This window comes from Pseudopipra pipra, chromosome 1, assembly GCF_036250125.1.
Source record: "Pseudopipra pipra isolate bDixPip1 chromosome 1, bDixPip1.hap1, whole genome shotgun sequence".
In the NCBI taxonomy this organism is placed as follows: domain Eukaryota; kingdom Metazoa; phylum Chordata; class Aves; order Passeriformes; family Pipridae; genus Pseudopipra; species Pseudopipra pipra.
This window is the reverse complement of record NC_087549.1, coordinates 154929127-154945607: the sequence shown is the minus strand read 5'-3', so window position 1 is coordinate 154945607 and position 16481 is coordinate 154929127. Positions and strand designations below refer to the sequence as shown.

The 16481-nt window shown below is 50.5% G+C and overlaps 1 protein-coding gene across 2 annotated transcripts in view; it reads left to right on the top strand.

The window, feature by feature from the left end:
* Positions 1-12813, top strand: part of SETD2 (SET domain containing 2, histone lysine methyltransferase) — a 51047-nt gene extending 38234 nt beyond the window's left edge. For both annotated transcript variants that reach the window (XM_064640061.1, XM_064640054.1), the window contains exons 15-21: positions 844-1534; positions 2613-2747; positions 2870-3009; positions 3976-4087; positions 8741-8821; positions 8896-8997; positions 12519-12813. In XM_064640061.1, coding sequence (XP_064496131.1) covers positions 844-1534; positions 2613-2747; positions 2870-3009; positions 3976-4087; positions 8741-8821; positions 8896-8997; positions 12519-12680 — 1423 coding nt within the window. In that variant the 3' untranslated portion in view covers positions 12681-12813. The remainder of the gene's footprint in view (positions 1-843; positions 1535-2612; positions 2748-2869; positions 3010-3975; positions 4088-8740; positions 8822-8895; positions 8998-12518) is intronic.
* The last annotated feature ends 3668 nt before the right edge of the window (positions 12814-16481 follow it).

Sequence of the window (16481 nt, the reverse complement as noted above, 5' to 3'; positions counted from 1 at the left end):
AAAAATCCCTCCAGCTGCTCCATGTTTTGGGATGAAAACTCTGAAAGAATTAAAAAAAATCCATCCACAGTGTTAATTATTGAAGCTGAAGTGGTCTGGGAATGAGCAGAACTCCAAACAGGAATGTGCTGCTTGTGATTCCCTTGTTCTTTGTCCTGCCTGCAGCTGCCGAGTGGGAAGAATTCCTTCCCAATATCCCATCTAACCCTGCCCTCTGGCAGTGGGAAGCCATTCCCCCTTGTCCTGTCCCTCCATGCCTTGTCCCCAGTCCCTCTCCAGCTCTCCTGGAGCCCCTTTAGGCCCTGGAAAGTGGGAGTTCCTCAGGTAGGAAGGATGGGATGCTGATCCAATGCTGGAATTTGGGAGTGGAGATGCCATAGTTTGAGCTTCTCCTTCTGTTTGGGAGCCTCTTCCAAGCTCCTTGTTGGCCCTGCTTTGGGAAAAAATGCCAGAGGGTCTTCTGCTTCTGCCCTTTCCTTGGGCTCTCTTGGCTCTGGAGGTGTTCCCTCCCTCCCCCAGTGCTGCCTACAGCTCCTCCAGACAATTCCTATGACATCTTTGCCTCTCCAGCAGCCCCAGACTGGAGTTGCTCAGTCCATTGGAATCACATCCTGGGCCCTGGCTCCTTCCTCGTGGATGAGCAGGACCAGTGGGTGTTTCTCCTGAGTTCCCACAGTTGGTCAAACAGCTGGAAAAAAAAGGAGTGTTTTTAAGAATTGCTGCCGCTGCTGTTGGGCGTTCCAGGTTTTCCCGGTGGTTTTTCCTGGTCCTTTTTCTGCGGGATCCTTGGACCCACAGCTTCCCGAGGTCTCCCAAGCCCTTTCCCTCTCCCTTCTCTCCCAGGTATGACACGCCGGCGTCCTCCAAGAAGAAGGTGCGTCCCAAGGACCGCAACAAGCTCTCCACGGAGGAGCGCCGGAAGCTCTTCGAGCAGGAGGTGGCCCAGCGGGAGGCCCAGAAACAGCAGCAGCAGCTCCAAAACCTGGGAATGGCGTCCCCGCTCCCCTACGACTCCATGGGCTACGGGACCCCCCACCACAGCTTCCTGGGGTACCCCCCCGGCTACCCCATGCAGGCCTACGTGGACCCCAGCAACCCCAACGCCGGCAAGGTGCTGCTGCCCACGCCCTCCATGGACTCCATGTGCTCTCCGGCGGGATACGAGCACTCCCAGACTCTGGTGGGGCACGCGGTGGAGCCGGCCCTGGGCGCGGCGGCGCAGCCGGTGCCGGTGGTGCAGCACGTGGCCGCCGCTGCCGCCGCCGTGGAGGTGCCGCCGCCGCAGTACGTGGCGCCGGGCGAGGCCGTGGTGCACCCCGAGCCCAACGTGGCCGTGCTGCCGGTGGCGGCGCCGGGGGCCGTGCAGGGCCAGGGCTACGGCCCCGTGTGGGAGTCGGGCCAGCAGGCCGTGGCCGTGCAGCAGCCCTACTCCCCCGCCCAGTCCCAGCCCACCATCTACTACCAGGGCCAGACCTGCCAGACCGTCTACGGCGTCACCTCGCCCTACTCGCAGACCACCCCGCCCATCGTCCAGGTAAATTCTCTGGGAGATGTGGAACGTGGGGAAAACATGGAGCTGACTCTCTCTTTGCAACTTCTCGTAATCTGGGAGCATCTACTCGGCTCTTCTCGGGGAGCTTCCCACCCAAAAATAGGAGAAAAGCACATTTTGGCGTGTTTCCTGTCTACGAACGCCGTAAATCAGAGAATCGTGGAATCGTGGAGTGGTTTGGGTTGGAAGGACCTTAAGGATCATCCAGTCCCACCCCCTGCGATGGGCAGGGACACCTCCCACTGTCCCAGCTTGCTCCAGGAGGGAACCCTGTCCAACCTGACCTTGGACACCTGCAGGGATGGGGGATATTGAAAAATTCCAGGGATGGGGGTATTGGACACCTCCAGGGACAGGGGATATTGGACACTTCCAGGGATGGGGGATATTGGACACTTCCAAGGATGGGGGATATTGAACAATTCCAGGGATGGGGGATATTGAACAATTCCAGGGATGGGGGATATTGGACACTTCCAAGGATGGGGGATATTGAACAATTCTGGGGATGGGGGGTATTGAACAATTGCAGGGATGGGGGATATTGGACAGTTCAGGTGTGGGAGATATTGAACATCTCCAGGGGGATATTGGGCACCTCCAGGGATGATGATTCCATAGTTGTTGGGGCCAGGCAGGAATTTGCAGCTTCCAGAAATGTTTTATATTTTATACCCTGTTTATAAAAGTGATATTGGTTTTTTGGCCGTTGAAGGGCTGTGTTTTGGGAAGAGCTTCCACTGCCGCTGAGTAAAGCAGGAAAACGTGGAGCTGTGAGCTTGGCTTCCGTTGGCTTTTGGAAGCAGGTCTGGAGCTACCACTTAAAGCAAATTATAAGGATAATATTGGGAAGGAATTGTTGGCTGTGAGGGTGGACAGGGACTGGAACAGATTTCCCAGAGAAGCTGTGATTGCCCCTGGATCCCTGGAAGTGTCCCCGACCAGGTTGGACAACCTGGGGCTTGGAGCCACCTGGGATGGTGGAGCTGCTCTGTGTCCTCCAGTGAAAGGTTTTTTTTGGGAGAAGCAGCTGAGTGTGATTCCCTGTGCTCCGTTGCAGAGTTATGCCCAGCCAGGTCTCCAGTACATCCAGGGCCAGCAGATCTACACGGCTCATCCCCAGGGAGTCATTGTCCAGCCCCCCCCAGCCGTGACCACCATCGTGGCGGCCGGGCAGCCCCAGCCCATCCAGCAGGTGAGCTCTGCTGCATCCCAGCTGTTCTCCCGTGGGATAAAGAGCCCTCAGGACCCCTCTGACCTCTCTCGTGACCCCTCACATCCTTCTCTTCCCCCCTTCTGCCCTATTCCTGTTTCCAGCCAGAGCTTGTGGTGACCAACAACCTCCTGGACCTGCCTCCACCTTCTCCTCCCAAGCCCAAGACCATCGTCCTCCCTCCCAACTGGAAAACGGCCCGAGATCCCGAGGGGAAGATCTACTACTACCACGTGGTCACCAGGTGAGTGTGGGGATCACCCACATACATCCCCAAATTCCACATCCCCATGGATGTTAAATCCCTCCCGGGATGTGGATGCCATCAGTGCCCCGGAACAACCCTTTCCATGAGGAGTTTTTCCCAGTATCCAATCTAAACCACCTCTGGCACAGCTTGAGGCCGTTCCCTCTTGTCCTGTCGCTTGTTTTTTTGGGAGAAGAGCCCGACCCCCACCCCTGGAGCAGGAAATACAACTTTCCCAGTGTTTTCCCCACACTTTTGGGATTAGTTTGGGAAGTTACCAAGGCGTTGGATCAATCCCTATGAACTTATGTAAAATTATAAGGAATTTCAGATTTTTAAAAGGATTTTTTACATTTCCAAATCCATTTGAGGTGTGTCTGGAGATCCACCTCTCTAAAGGGATAAGCTGGAATATTTTCTTCCGTGTCTGGAGTGTTCTGATGCCGGTTCTTGTTGCCACACATTTCTCTGCATCCATTAATCTTTTCCACCTCCATTCCGGATCTCTGACACACCCACAGCAGAGCAGGAGGCCTTCAAACACTCGGAATAACAATCACTCCAGCAGGAATTAGTGATTTGTCCATGGTTTGGAAGTCTTGGGATGAGATGAGGAGACCCAACGGAGCCTGGCTGCTCCCGTGGCCGTACCTTCCCTGGGGTCTCCCTTGGGATGTTCCCACCTTTCCATGCCATGAATTTCATCCCGGGGATGAACATCCCTCGATCCCACAGTGTCACCAGTGATAGGAAACAGCACAAATTCCCTTTTTTTAAGTTCTTCCTGCTGGGTTTTAACCTTCTCCAACTTGGAAACCTTCAAACTCCTCCTGAAGAGCAAGACAAGGCCGAGATCTCCAGCAGGTGGTGGAGTCCGGGTGTCCCTGGATGGGACAGTCGAGGAGCAGCTCCCAGGTACTTTCAGGGGGTGACAATGGTCTCTGTGTGTCCTTCTCCCTCCAGGCAAACCCAGTGGGATCCTCCGACGTGGGACAGCCCCGGGGACGACGCCGGCCTGGAGCACGAGGCCGAGATGGACCTGGGGACCCCCACGTACGACGAGAACCCCATGAAGGTGAGGAGACACTGCCCTGGGATGGAGCTCAGGATGGGGGGTCCCTATGGATTTGGGAGGTGACAGGGACAGGAGTGACCTCAGATCTGTCCTAATGCTCTCAGTGCTCGGCTCTTCTGGTGCAATTCCCTGTGGGATGTTCTTCCCTGGATTCCAACCCCCTGTGGGGAGCTGACCTTATGATCCCCCAAAAAAGGGGGAATGAGTGGGAGCAATGTTGAAATAGGACAAACTAAGGATGTAACTTAGAAGCCCTTTTGATACCTTTCTGATTCCCTGAAAAACAGAGATCTGTGGAAAGAAAGGAATAATTCTCTCGCTGCTCCGGTGCTCCCACAGCTGGGAGCTGGATTTTCCTTCAGGAAAATCCCATCCTAGGACACTCAGGAACATCCCACTGGGCTGCTGTCACCTTTCCATGTGCTGCCAGGATCCCAAGGGTTAATCCCATTCCCGGAATGCCTCCGAGTGCTTCCTGGCCAGTTCACTCCAAGGAAATTACTGGCAAATATTTGTCTCCCTGTAAAAAAGTTAATTAGAAAATGAGCTCAGACCTGGAATTTGCTGCTCAGCCAAGGGGTTGTTGCTTCCAGAAAAGCCTTTCCAAGGTTTTTTTTTTTTCCCTGGATCAGTGTCACGCGTTCCCTGTGCCATTCCCTGTGGATCTGGGATCTTGTGCTTCTTTGGGTTGCAAATATTGTAGGAGGATATTGGGATTTCTCAAGGGAATGTTAATTTTAGGCTTTAGCTGAGGTTTTATTAAGCTGGAATAGCTGGAAAACGCATCCCTATGGAGGGATGAGCTGGAGCTTGGTGGTGTGGAGCAGCCTGGAGATATTTGGGAACGTCCCTGTGGTGAGAACAAGGTGCTGAGGAGAAGGTCGGGCTCTTCTGAGCAAGGGAACAGAGCTGTGCTGCTGCTTCCCAGCCTGGGAGTCATCTCCCTATGGAATTTTGAGGGTCTCGGTGCTTCCTGGGAGCGAGGAAAGGTGCTTCCAGAAATGTGGCTTTTATCCCATAAGTGGTGGCTTTTATCCCATAAATAGTGGCTTTTGTCCATAAATTGGGATAAAAAGGAGCTGAGGACTGGGGTGACGATCCAAGGGCTTCACTTTGGGACAGACATGAATTGGCTGCTCCCTCCAGGTTTTGCTGCTCACTCAAGCCCCCAAATCCCAATTTTTAGGTGCAGGAATTCCCTAAATCCATCAGTCCCTCATTCCTAAAGGCGACCTCCTGGTGAGGTGATTCCTGCTCCTTCCAGAGCTTTAAATCCTTTTCTTCTGGGTCAGGAGAGCCAGAAGGTCGGGTTTTTCCTGGCACTGAATTCCCATGGTCATAGCTCCCGCCTCCCACCACATTCCTTGGATTTTTTTTGCCCTCCTCCCCACCCCACACCTTTTCCAAGAGGGATTAAACCCACCGGCATCGTGGCTCCAGCCAACAGCTGCTGCTGCTATTCCTGGTGTTCCCTTTCCATGGGGGATGATTTTGATGGAAAGGCACAAGAGGTGTGGGAAGCCCCCAGCACCATTTCCCTTTAAAGCACGTTTTAAATCCCGTTTTTCCCCTTGGAAAAGGGCTTTTGGGAGGGAGTGGCCCGGCGGAGCGCTCGGGAATGCTGGCACTGACAGGGCTGGATGCCGAAGGTTTTCCATCCTTTTAGCCTGGATTTGTGGCAGGATGTGTTTGTGGCCCTGCTGGTTGGTTCTCCATGGGAAGGTCGGTGTCAGTGGAGCAGATCCCAGCTGCCAGAGGAGACAATCCCAGTCAGGCTCCTCCAGAATTCCCCACACATTTGGCTTCTTGATGCCATTCCTGGTTTTCCCCCAAGAGCATCTTTGTGGCTTTTCCATCCCAGTCTCCTCCAGAGGCTGATAAATAGGACACCACCATTCTGGGGGCTTTTCCTGGGTTAGTTTTCCTGGTGGGCAGCACAGCTTTGGATTATGGGAATGCTTTGGAGGGGCAGCAGAGAAAGCCCTTGTTAAGGGGGTTTTAATATTAAAATAAAGGTGAATTTTAGCCTAAAATGAGGAGAAATTCCCTAAGGAGAAATTGGTGCCTTTGCACGAGGAGGAGCTTGGAAAGGGAGTTTCTATTTCCCCTCCTTATCTTTCCCTGCAAATTTTGGCACAGATTTTCCCCCCCATCCCACATGGGAGAGAAAGGTTTAGAGGGTGGAGAAGGTTTTGGGGGAGGAGAAGGATTTGGGGGTGGAGAAGGGGATGGAGAAGGATTTAAAGGTGGAGAAGGGATTGGTGATGGAGAAGGATTTAATGGTGGAGAAAGATTTGGGGATGGAAAAGAATTTGGGGGTGGGGAAGGATTTGGAGCTGGAGAAGGGGATAGTGAAGGATTGGGGGATGAAGGTTCTGGTGATGGAGAAGGGTTTAATGGAGAAGGGATTGGGGGTGAAGAAGAGTTTGGTCATGGAGAAGGATTTGGGGGTGGAGAGGGGTTTCATGGTGGAGAAGGATTTGGGGGTGGAAAAAAGGGTTTGGGGATGGAAGGGTTTAAGGGAGAAGGGTTTGAGGATGGAGAAGGATTTGGGGGTGAAGAAGGATTTGTTGGGGGAGAAGGGTTTGGTGGAGAAGGGATTGGTGATGGAGAAGGGCCTGGTGGTGAACAGTTGATGGGAGAGAGGGATTTGGTGGTGGAGAAGGTTCTGGTGATGGAGAAGGGTTTGGGCCTGGAGGAGGGTTTGCTGGTGGAGAAGGATTTGGGGGTGGAGAAGGGATTGGTGATGGAGAAGGGTTTAGTGGAGGAGGATTTGGGGTTGGAGAAGGGTTTGCTGGTGGAGAAGGGTTTGGGGGTGGAGAAGGGATTGGTGATGCAGAAGGATGTGGGGGTGGAGAAGGGTTTGCTGGTGGAGAAGGATTTGGGGATAAAGGAGGTTCTGGTGATGCAGAAGGATGTGGGGGTGGAGAAGGGTTTGCTGGTGGAGCTTTACAGGGTTTGGTGTCGCCGCCGTGCCGGAGCCGCTCCGGGATCCATCCGGGATCCATCTGCTCCCCATTCCCGGCCCTTTGAAGTGGCAGCAGAGCCCCGGGCAGGGACTGCAGAGCTTTGATGTCCCTCGGCCATAAAACGGCCCCGGAAAGGTTGATTTACATCCCACAGTCCCTTTGCTCCCGGGATTTTGCAGCTCTGCCCTCCAGCCAGGCACGTTTTTAGGGATTGAAAGGAATGGGATGGCTCCTGCTTTTTTCAGTGTTAAATGCTTTTTAAAAAAATGGGGATTTTTTTAATTAAAAGAGCCGTCGGAACATCATCAAAGAGCAGAGGGAGAAGGGAAACCTCCCCCAGCTATCCCAAAGTGCTTTTGCTCTTGCCATCCTTCAAATCCAAGTCGTGGGGACCTGCAGTTCCCAAAGCTCTCCCAGAAAACGGTGCTGGTGGAGAGACACTGCTTTTCCCTTCCTTGGACTCCGAGGATGTCCCAGGGCCTGGGCTGGGCGTGTGTGGGAGGTGGGTGTGGAGCACAAGGGATGAGCTCCGGGACGCAGCCGGAGCCGGTCGTGCTCTGTCAGTACAGGCAGCAAATTAAATCAGGGATCAGCACGCAGGGAAGCAGCCAGGAATTCCTAGAAAATCCACTTTATCCTGGCTGCAGCTAAAGATAATCCCTGTGAATGCTTGTGGAGGGTCCCAGCCCTCGCAGGGAATTCCTGAAGGAAACCCCCCCACTGCAGGACTCGCTCCCACTCTGGATCAGCCCAGCTCTGCCAGGACCTGCTCATGCTCTTTTTCCAGGGTTTTTTTTCCGAGGAAAACAAGAGCAAGGAGTGGTCCTGAGGGCTGTGCTCCCAGCCCAGGAGTGTGACTGGGAATTGTGCCAGGATTGGGCTGGAAAATGTGTCAGGACCGAGCTGGGGAGTGCCAGGATCAGGGGTGGGAAATGCTGGGAGTGGGCTGGGGTTGTGCTGGGATCGGACTGGGAATTGTACCTGGACTGGGGTGAGCAGGGTGCTGGCACAGGGATGGGAAGCTCAGCAGGAATGGGCTGGGAGCTGCCTGGTTTGGGGTGTGGAACTGCCAGGATTGGGCTGGGAAACTCACCAGGCTGGGAAACGTGCCTGGATCAGGCTGGGAAATGTGCTGGCACTGGGCTGGGAGGTGCCGGGACTGGGCTGGGAAAGGGATCGGGAATGGACTGGGGACAGCACTGGGGATGGCCTGGGAAGGATAGTGGGAATGGACTGGGGACAGCACTGGGGATGGCCTGGGAAGGATAGTGGGAATGGGTTGGGGGGCACACCGGGACCAGGCTGGGAAGCTCACTGGGACTGCCAGGATCAGACTGGGAAGAGACCAGCACTGGGCTGGGAAGCTCACTGGGATCAGGCTGGAAAGTCCCTGGATTGGGCTGGAGAGCCTCATCAGGCTGGGAAAGTCACTGGGAATGGGCTGGGAAGTGTGCAGGGAATGGACTGAAGAGTGTGGTGGTATTGGACTGGGAAACTCACTGGGACTGGTCTGGGAAGCTCACTGGGAATGGGCTGGGAAGCTCACTGGGAATGGGCTGGGAAGCTCACTGGGAATGGGGTGGGAAGCACACACTGCCCACCGGGCTGTGGGGTGGGCTGGGCAGTTCCTGAGGTGGGAAGAGGGCCAGGGAAGCGCTGACATCCCTCCATTCCCCCTTCCCAGTCTTCCAAGAAGCCCAAGACGGCGGAAGCCGACACGTCCAGCGAGCTGGCCAAGAAGAGCAAGGAGGTGTTCCGGAAGGAGGTGGGTGTTCCCGGGGCACTGGGATGGGGCCGGGATGGTGGGACTGGGGAGCTGATCCCGGGGTGTCTCCGCAGATGTCCCAGTTCATCGTGCAGTGCCTGAACCCCTACCGCAAACCCGACTGCAAGGTGGGCAGGATCACCACCACCGAGGACTTCAAACACCTCGCCCGCAAGGTGGGAACCTGGGAATGGGGGAAAAGGGCAGGGGGAACACGGGAATGGGGACATGGCGGGCACAGGGGCATGGGGACATTGGGAAGGTGGGATACAGGGACATGGGGGTGTCAGAAAATGGGGACATGGGTACAGGGACACAGGAATATGGGAAAATGGGATTCAGAACATGGGGACATGGGTACAGGAACATGGGAAAATGGGATACAGGGACATGGGGACATGGGAAAATGGGATACAGGGACATGGGGATGTCAGAACGTGGGGACATGGGTACAGGGACATGGGAAAATGGGATACAGGGACATGGGGACATGGGAAAATGGATACAGGGACATGGGGATGTCAGAACATGGGGACATGGTACAGTGACACAGGAATATGGGAAAATGGGATTCAGAACATGGGGACATGGGTACAGGAACATGGGAAAATGGGATACAGAGACATGGGGACACAGGAAAATGGGACACGGGGACATGGGAAAATGGGATACAGGGACATGGGGATGTCAGAACATGGGGACATGGTACAGGGACATGGGAATATGGGAAAATGGGATACAGGGACATGGGGACATGGGAAAATGGGACACGGGGACATGGGAAAATGGGATACAGGGACATGGGGATGTCAGAACATGGGGACATGGTACAGGGACACGGGAATATGGGAAAATGGGATACAGGGACATGGGGATGTCAGAAAATGGGGACATAGGTACAGGGACACAGGAATATGGGAAAATGGGATTCAGAACATGGGGACATGGGTACAGGAACATGGGAAAAGGGGATTCAGAATGTGGGGACATGCATATAGGGACATGGGAAAATGGGATACAGGGACATGGGGATGTCAGAACGTGGAGACATGGGTACAGGAACATGGGAAAATGGGATACAGGGACATGGGGACATGGGAACAGGGACGTGGGAATATGGAAAAATGGGATTCAGAACATGGGGACATGGCAGGTACAGGGACACGGGAATATGGAAAAATGGGATACTGGGGCACAAGGACATGGGGAGTACAGGGACATGGGATGTGGGGACATGAGGACACTGGGACACAGGATACAGGGACATGGGGACACAGGAATGTGGGGACATGGTGGGTACAGGGACATGGGATGTGGGGCCATGGGGATATAGGGACATGGACAGTACAGGGACTGGGAATGTGGGGACATGGGGACACAGGAATATAGGGACACAGGGACATGGGGACACAGGAATGTGGGGACAGGGAGGGTGCAGGGGGGGGGGCTGTGTCACCCCATCCATTGGATCCACCTGGAGGAAAAGGGAAGGAAAGGAGCAACGGTGTGGGGAATAACAGGCAGTACTTGGGGAATATCAGGAAGTATCAGAGGAATATTTGGGGAAAAACCAGCAAAATAGTTTGGGGAATGATAGAAAATATTTTAGGAAAAATAGCAAATCTTTGGGAAACAATAGGAAAATGGTTGGGGGAATAGCTCGGGAATGACAGCAAATATTTGGGGAAAACCAGCAAAATGGTTTGGGAAATAGATGGGAAATAATAAGGAATATTTGGGGAATAACAGCAAATTATCAGGAGAATAATGGCAAATATTGGGGGAATGTTTGGAAAGTAATAGAAGAGTTGTTTGAGGAATATTTGGGGGATAATGGGGAATATTTGGACAATGTCTGGGGGAATAATAGGGAATTATCTTAGGGAATATCTGGGAAATAATAGCAAATATTGGGGGAAAAATACCAAATAGTTAGGGAATATTGGGGGAATAATAGCAAATTATTGAGGGAACAACAGGAAATATTTGAAAAGTAATACAAAAGGGATTTGGGGAATAATAGGAAATATTTGGGGAATAATGGAGAGTATTTGGGGAATGTTTAGGGAATGACAGGAAATATTTGGGCAATAATGGGAAAATAGCTTAGGGAATATTTGGAAATAACAGCAAATATTTTTGGGGAAAATATCAAATGAATTGGGAGAATAGTAGGAAATATTTGGGGAATAATGGGGAATATTTGGGGAATAATGGGGAATATTTGGAGGATTTTTGGAGGAATAATAGAGAAATAGCTTAGGGAATATCTGGGAAATAATAACAAATATTGGGGGAATAATATCAAATCTTCAGGGGATATTTAGGGAATAACAGACAATTAATTATGGGAATAATAGGAAATAATTGGGGAATATTTGGGGAATAATAACCAATTGGAGTGGTTGGGGAATAACAGGAAATATTTGGGAAATAATAGGAAAATAGCTTGGGGATATTTGGAAAATAATAACAGGTATTGGGGAACAACAGCAAACATTTTGGGACTATTCAGGGATTAATAGCAAATTAATTGTGGGAATAATGGGGAATGTTGAGGGAATAATGGGGAATGTTTGGGGAATAATGAGGAATGTTTAGACAGTGTTTGGGGGAATAATAGGAAATTAATTTAGGGAATATTTGGGGAATGATAGACAATGGATTGGGGGAATAATGTCAAATATCTAGGGAATATTGGGGAAATAATAGGCAATTAATTAGGGGAATAATAGGAAATATTTGGGGAATATTTGGAAAGGAATAGAAAAGTGATTTGGGGAATAATAGGAAATATTTGGGGAATAATAACCAGTATTTGGGGAGTGGTTGAGAAATAACAGGAAATATTTGGGCAATAATAGGAAAAAAACCTGGGGATGTTTGGAAAATAATAACAAATAGTGGAGGAACAACAACAAATATTTAGGGAATGTTTGGGGAATGATAGCAAATTAATTGGGGGAATAATGGGAAATGTTTGGGGAAATAAGAAATATTTGGGGAAAACCAGCAAAATAGCTTGGGGAATATTTGGGAAATAATAGCAAATATTTGGGGAATGATATCAAGGATTTAGGGAACATTTGGGAAATAAGAGCAAATTATTTGGGGCAATAATAGGAAATACTTGGGGAATAATGGGGAATATTTGGATAATGGGGGAATAACAGGAAATTAACTTAGGGAATATTTGGGGAATGACAGACAATGGATTGGAGGAATAATGTCAAATATCTAGGGAATATTGGGAGAATAATAGGCAATTAATTAGGGGAATAATAGGAAATATTTGGGGAATATTTGGGGAATAATAACCAATTGGAGTGATTGGGAAATAATGGAGAGTGTTTGGGGAATAATGGGGAATATTTGGGGAATAACAAATATTTGGGCAATGACAGAAACAGAGCTTAGGGAATATTTGAAAGTAACAGGAAATATTTGTGGGGAAAAATAGGAAATTAATTGGGGGAACTAACAGGAAATATTTGGGGAATATTGGAGAATGTTTATTTGGGGAATGTTTTTTGGGGAATAGCAGGAACTATTGGGGCAATAATAGGATCAAAGCTCGGGGAATAGTTGGGAGTAAGAGGAGTTCCTTAGGGAATAATGGCCCCCAGTGGGCTGTGGAATGGCCAGGCCGGGGCTCAGTGGGAATTCCAGGCCTGACTCAGCATTCCCACGTTTCCAGCTGACCCACGGGGTGATGAACAAGGAGCTCAAGTACTGCAAGAACCCCGAGGACCTGGAGTGCAACGAGAACGTCAAACACAAAACCAAGGAGTACATCAAGAAGTACATGCAGAAATTCGGGATCCTCTACAAGCCCAAAGAGGACACGGAGCTGGAATAGCACCTGGAATAACCCCATCCCCCCATCCCGTCCCTTCCCACCAGGATTGGCCGTTTGGAACTCCCCCAACCTGGGAATTTTATTTTCCCCGTGACGTTTTTTTTTTAAAGGAAAGGAACCGTCGTTCCCGACGCCGAGGCCTGGTCGGGCTTTACCAGGCCTGGTTTTCCCAAGCTGGGCTTTGCCAGGCCTGGTTTTCCCAAGCTGGGCTTTACCAGGCCTGGTTTTCCCAAACTGGGCTTTGCCAGGCCTGGTTTTCCCAAGCCAGGCTTTGCCAGGCCTGGTTTTCCCAAACTGAGCTTTTCCAGGCCTGGTTTTCCCAAGCTGGGCTTTTCCAGGCCTGGTTTTCCCAAGCTGGGCTTTGCCAGGCCTGGTTTTCCCAAGCCGGGCTTTTCCAGGCCTGGTTTTCCCAAGTTGGGCTTTTCCAGGCCTGGTTTTCCCAAGCCGGGCTTTGCCAGGCCTGGTTTTCCCAAGTTGGGCTTTTCCAGGCCTGGTTTTCCCAAGCCGGGCTTTGCCAGGCCTGGTTTTCCCAAGCCGGGCTTTTCCAGGCCGAGCGTGTCCGGCGCCGCTCTGGAGCTCTGTATTATATTTTAACGTATATGTGAATATATTGATAATAATTTGCTTTTTTTCCCGTCGCTTTTAGCCCTGAACTTGCCGATCCCACGGGAACACTTTGCCAGGAATTGTTTTTGGGGTTATTCCCCCCTTTTTTTTTTTTTGTTTCATTTTTTGTTGGGTTTTGTTTTGAGTTGTTTCCTCGGTTTTTCCCTCCCGCTCCCGAGAGGTTTCCCTGTGTTTTTTTTTCCCTGTAAATAACTGCGGATTTCTGGCCATGTGGATAAGATTGATTTTACTGCTTCGAGCATTTTACTTTCTCTCCAATTTTTACGGAAACTTTTTTTGTAAAAAAGAAAAAAGGCAAAAAAAGAGAAAAAAATAAAAAATCCAAAGAAAAACGAGGCCCCCCCCCCCAAAAAAAATCCAAATCGACGCTGGACACGGGTGGGGGGGGGGGTCTGGGGAGGACTCCCCTGTGGCCCTCAGGATTCCCGGGAATCCTTGGGGAGTGGGAAAGGGGGGAGGGTGGGGTGACCCAGGGGCATTTTGGGGTTAAAAAGGCCCTTTTACATCACAGGTACCACCTGACTTGGGGTCCTTGGGGTGTCCCCACGGCCAGGGAGGCTCCGGGGGCCATGTGGGATGGGGGGATGTGGGGACACCTGGGATGGCCTGGGGACACGGGGGGACACACGGACACCTGGGGGACACACGGACACCTGAGGGGACACACAGACGCCCGAGGGGACACACAGACGCCCGAGGGGACACATGGACACCTGAGGGGACACACGGACACCTGGGGGGACACACGGACACCCGAGGGGACACAAGGACACCTGAGGGGACACACGGACACCTGAGGGGACACACGGACACCTGAGGGGACACACAGACACCTGGGGGGACACACGGACACCCGAGGGACACATGGACACCTGAGGGGACACACGGACACCTGGGGGGACACACGGACACCCGGGGGACACATGGACACCTGGGGGGACACACAGACACCCGAGGGACACATGGACACCTGGGGGGACACACGGACACCCGGAGGGACACACGGACACCTGAGGGGACACACAGACACCTGAGGGGACACACGGACACCCGGGGGGACACAGGGACACCTGGGGGGGGACACGGACACCCGGGGGGACACACGGACACTCGGGGGGACACACGGACACTCGGGGGGACACAAGGACACCCGAGGGGACACAAGGACACCTGGAGGGACACACAGACACCCGAGGGGACACGTCCTGAGGACACGGTTGTGGGGATACTGGGATGCCCAGGGATACATGTCCTTGGGACACACGGACACCCGAGGGGACACACGGACACCCGAGGGACACATCCCACTGCTGAAGGTGTGGGACAGCCCTGGATACTGAGGACACACCCAGGGCCACCTGAGGGGACACATCCTGGGCCAGGTGGGTGGAAGGACACAGGGACAGCCAAGGACACACAGCCCAGGGACACACGGACACCTCGGGAATGGCAGCTGGGATCTGGGGAAGAACAGCTCCAGAACGGGAGGAATGAGGGGAAATATTTGGGGGATAACGGGAAGTAAACTGGGGAGGAAGAGAAAAATGGTTTGGGGAATAACAGGGAACATTCCGGGGGAAAACAGCAAATGTTTGGGGAATAATAACAAAAATGGTCAGGGAAAAGTTGGGGAATAACAGCCAGGATTTGGGGAGTGTCTGGGAATGACAGGGAATATTTGGGGAATATTAGGGTGAGAATAGGGAAATAGGGAATATTTAGGAATAATAGGGAATATTTGGGGAACAATAGCAAGTGTTTGGGGAATATCTGTGGGATAATAATAAGTATTTGGGGAATATTTGGGAAATAATGGGAAGTACTTGGGGAATAATGGCAAAATAGTTTGGGAAATAACAGGAAATATTTGGAGAATAAAAGGAAAATAGCTTAGGAAATATTTTGGAAATACTGGGAGAACAAAATTAAATATTCAGGGAATATTTGGGGAATAATAGCAAATCAACTGGGGGAAGAATATCTGGGAAGTAACAGACAAGTCGTTTGGGGAATAATAGGAAATATTTGGGCAAGAATGGGAAAATAGCTTGGGGAATGTTTGGACAATAATAGCAGATTTTGGGGAATAATTCAAAATGTTTATTAGCAAATTAATTGGGGTAATAATGGGGAATATTTGGGGGAATAAAAGGAAAATAGCTTAGGAAATATCTGGGAAATAATAAAAAATATTGAGGGAAAGATACCAAATATTTAGGGAATATTGGGGGAATAATAGCAAATTATTGAGGGAATAACGGGAAATAGTTGGAAATAACAGCAAATATTTTGGGGAAAAAAGCAAATGAATTGGGGGAATAATGGGAAATATTTGAGGAGTAATGGGGAATATTTGGGGAATAATGGGGAATATTTGGAGGATTTTTGGAGGAATAATAGAGAAATAGCTTAGGGAGTATCTGGGAAATAATAGCAAATATTGGGGGAATAATATCAAATCTCTAGGGGATATTTAGGGAATAACAGGCAATTAAATAGGGGAATATTTGAGAAAAATTTGGGAAGTAATAGGCAAGTCATTTGGACAATAATAGGAAATATTTGGGGAATAATAACCAATATTTGGAGAGTGCCTGGGGAATAACAGAAAATGTTTGGGCAATAATGGGAAAATAGCTCAGGGAATGTTTGGGAAATAATTGCAAAATTAGGGGAACAACACCAAATATTTTGGGAATATTTAGGGAATAATAGGAAATTAATTGGGAAAATAGTGGGGAATACTGGGGAGAATAATGGGGAATGTTTGGGGAATGTTTAGGGAATAACAGGAAATGTTTGGGGACTAATGGGGATTATTTGAGGAGTAATAGGGAATGTTTGAGGAATGTTTGGGGGAATAATAGAAAACTGCCTTGGGGAATATCTGGGAAATAATAGCAAGTATTGGGGGAATAATAACAAATATCTGGGAATACTGAGGGAATAATAGGCAATTAATTAAGGGAACAACAGGAAATATTTGGGAAATAATAGGAAAATAGCCTGGGGATGTTTGAAAAACAAAATAGCAAATTAATTGGGGGAATAATAGGAAATATTTGGGGAATAATGGGGAATATTTGGGGAATAGTGGGGAATATTTGGGGAATGTTTGGGGAATAATAGAAAATTGCCTTAGGGAATATCTGGGAAATAATTGCAAGTATTGGG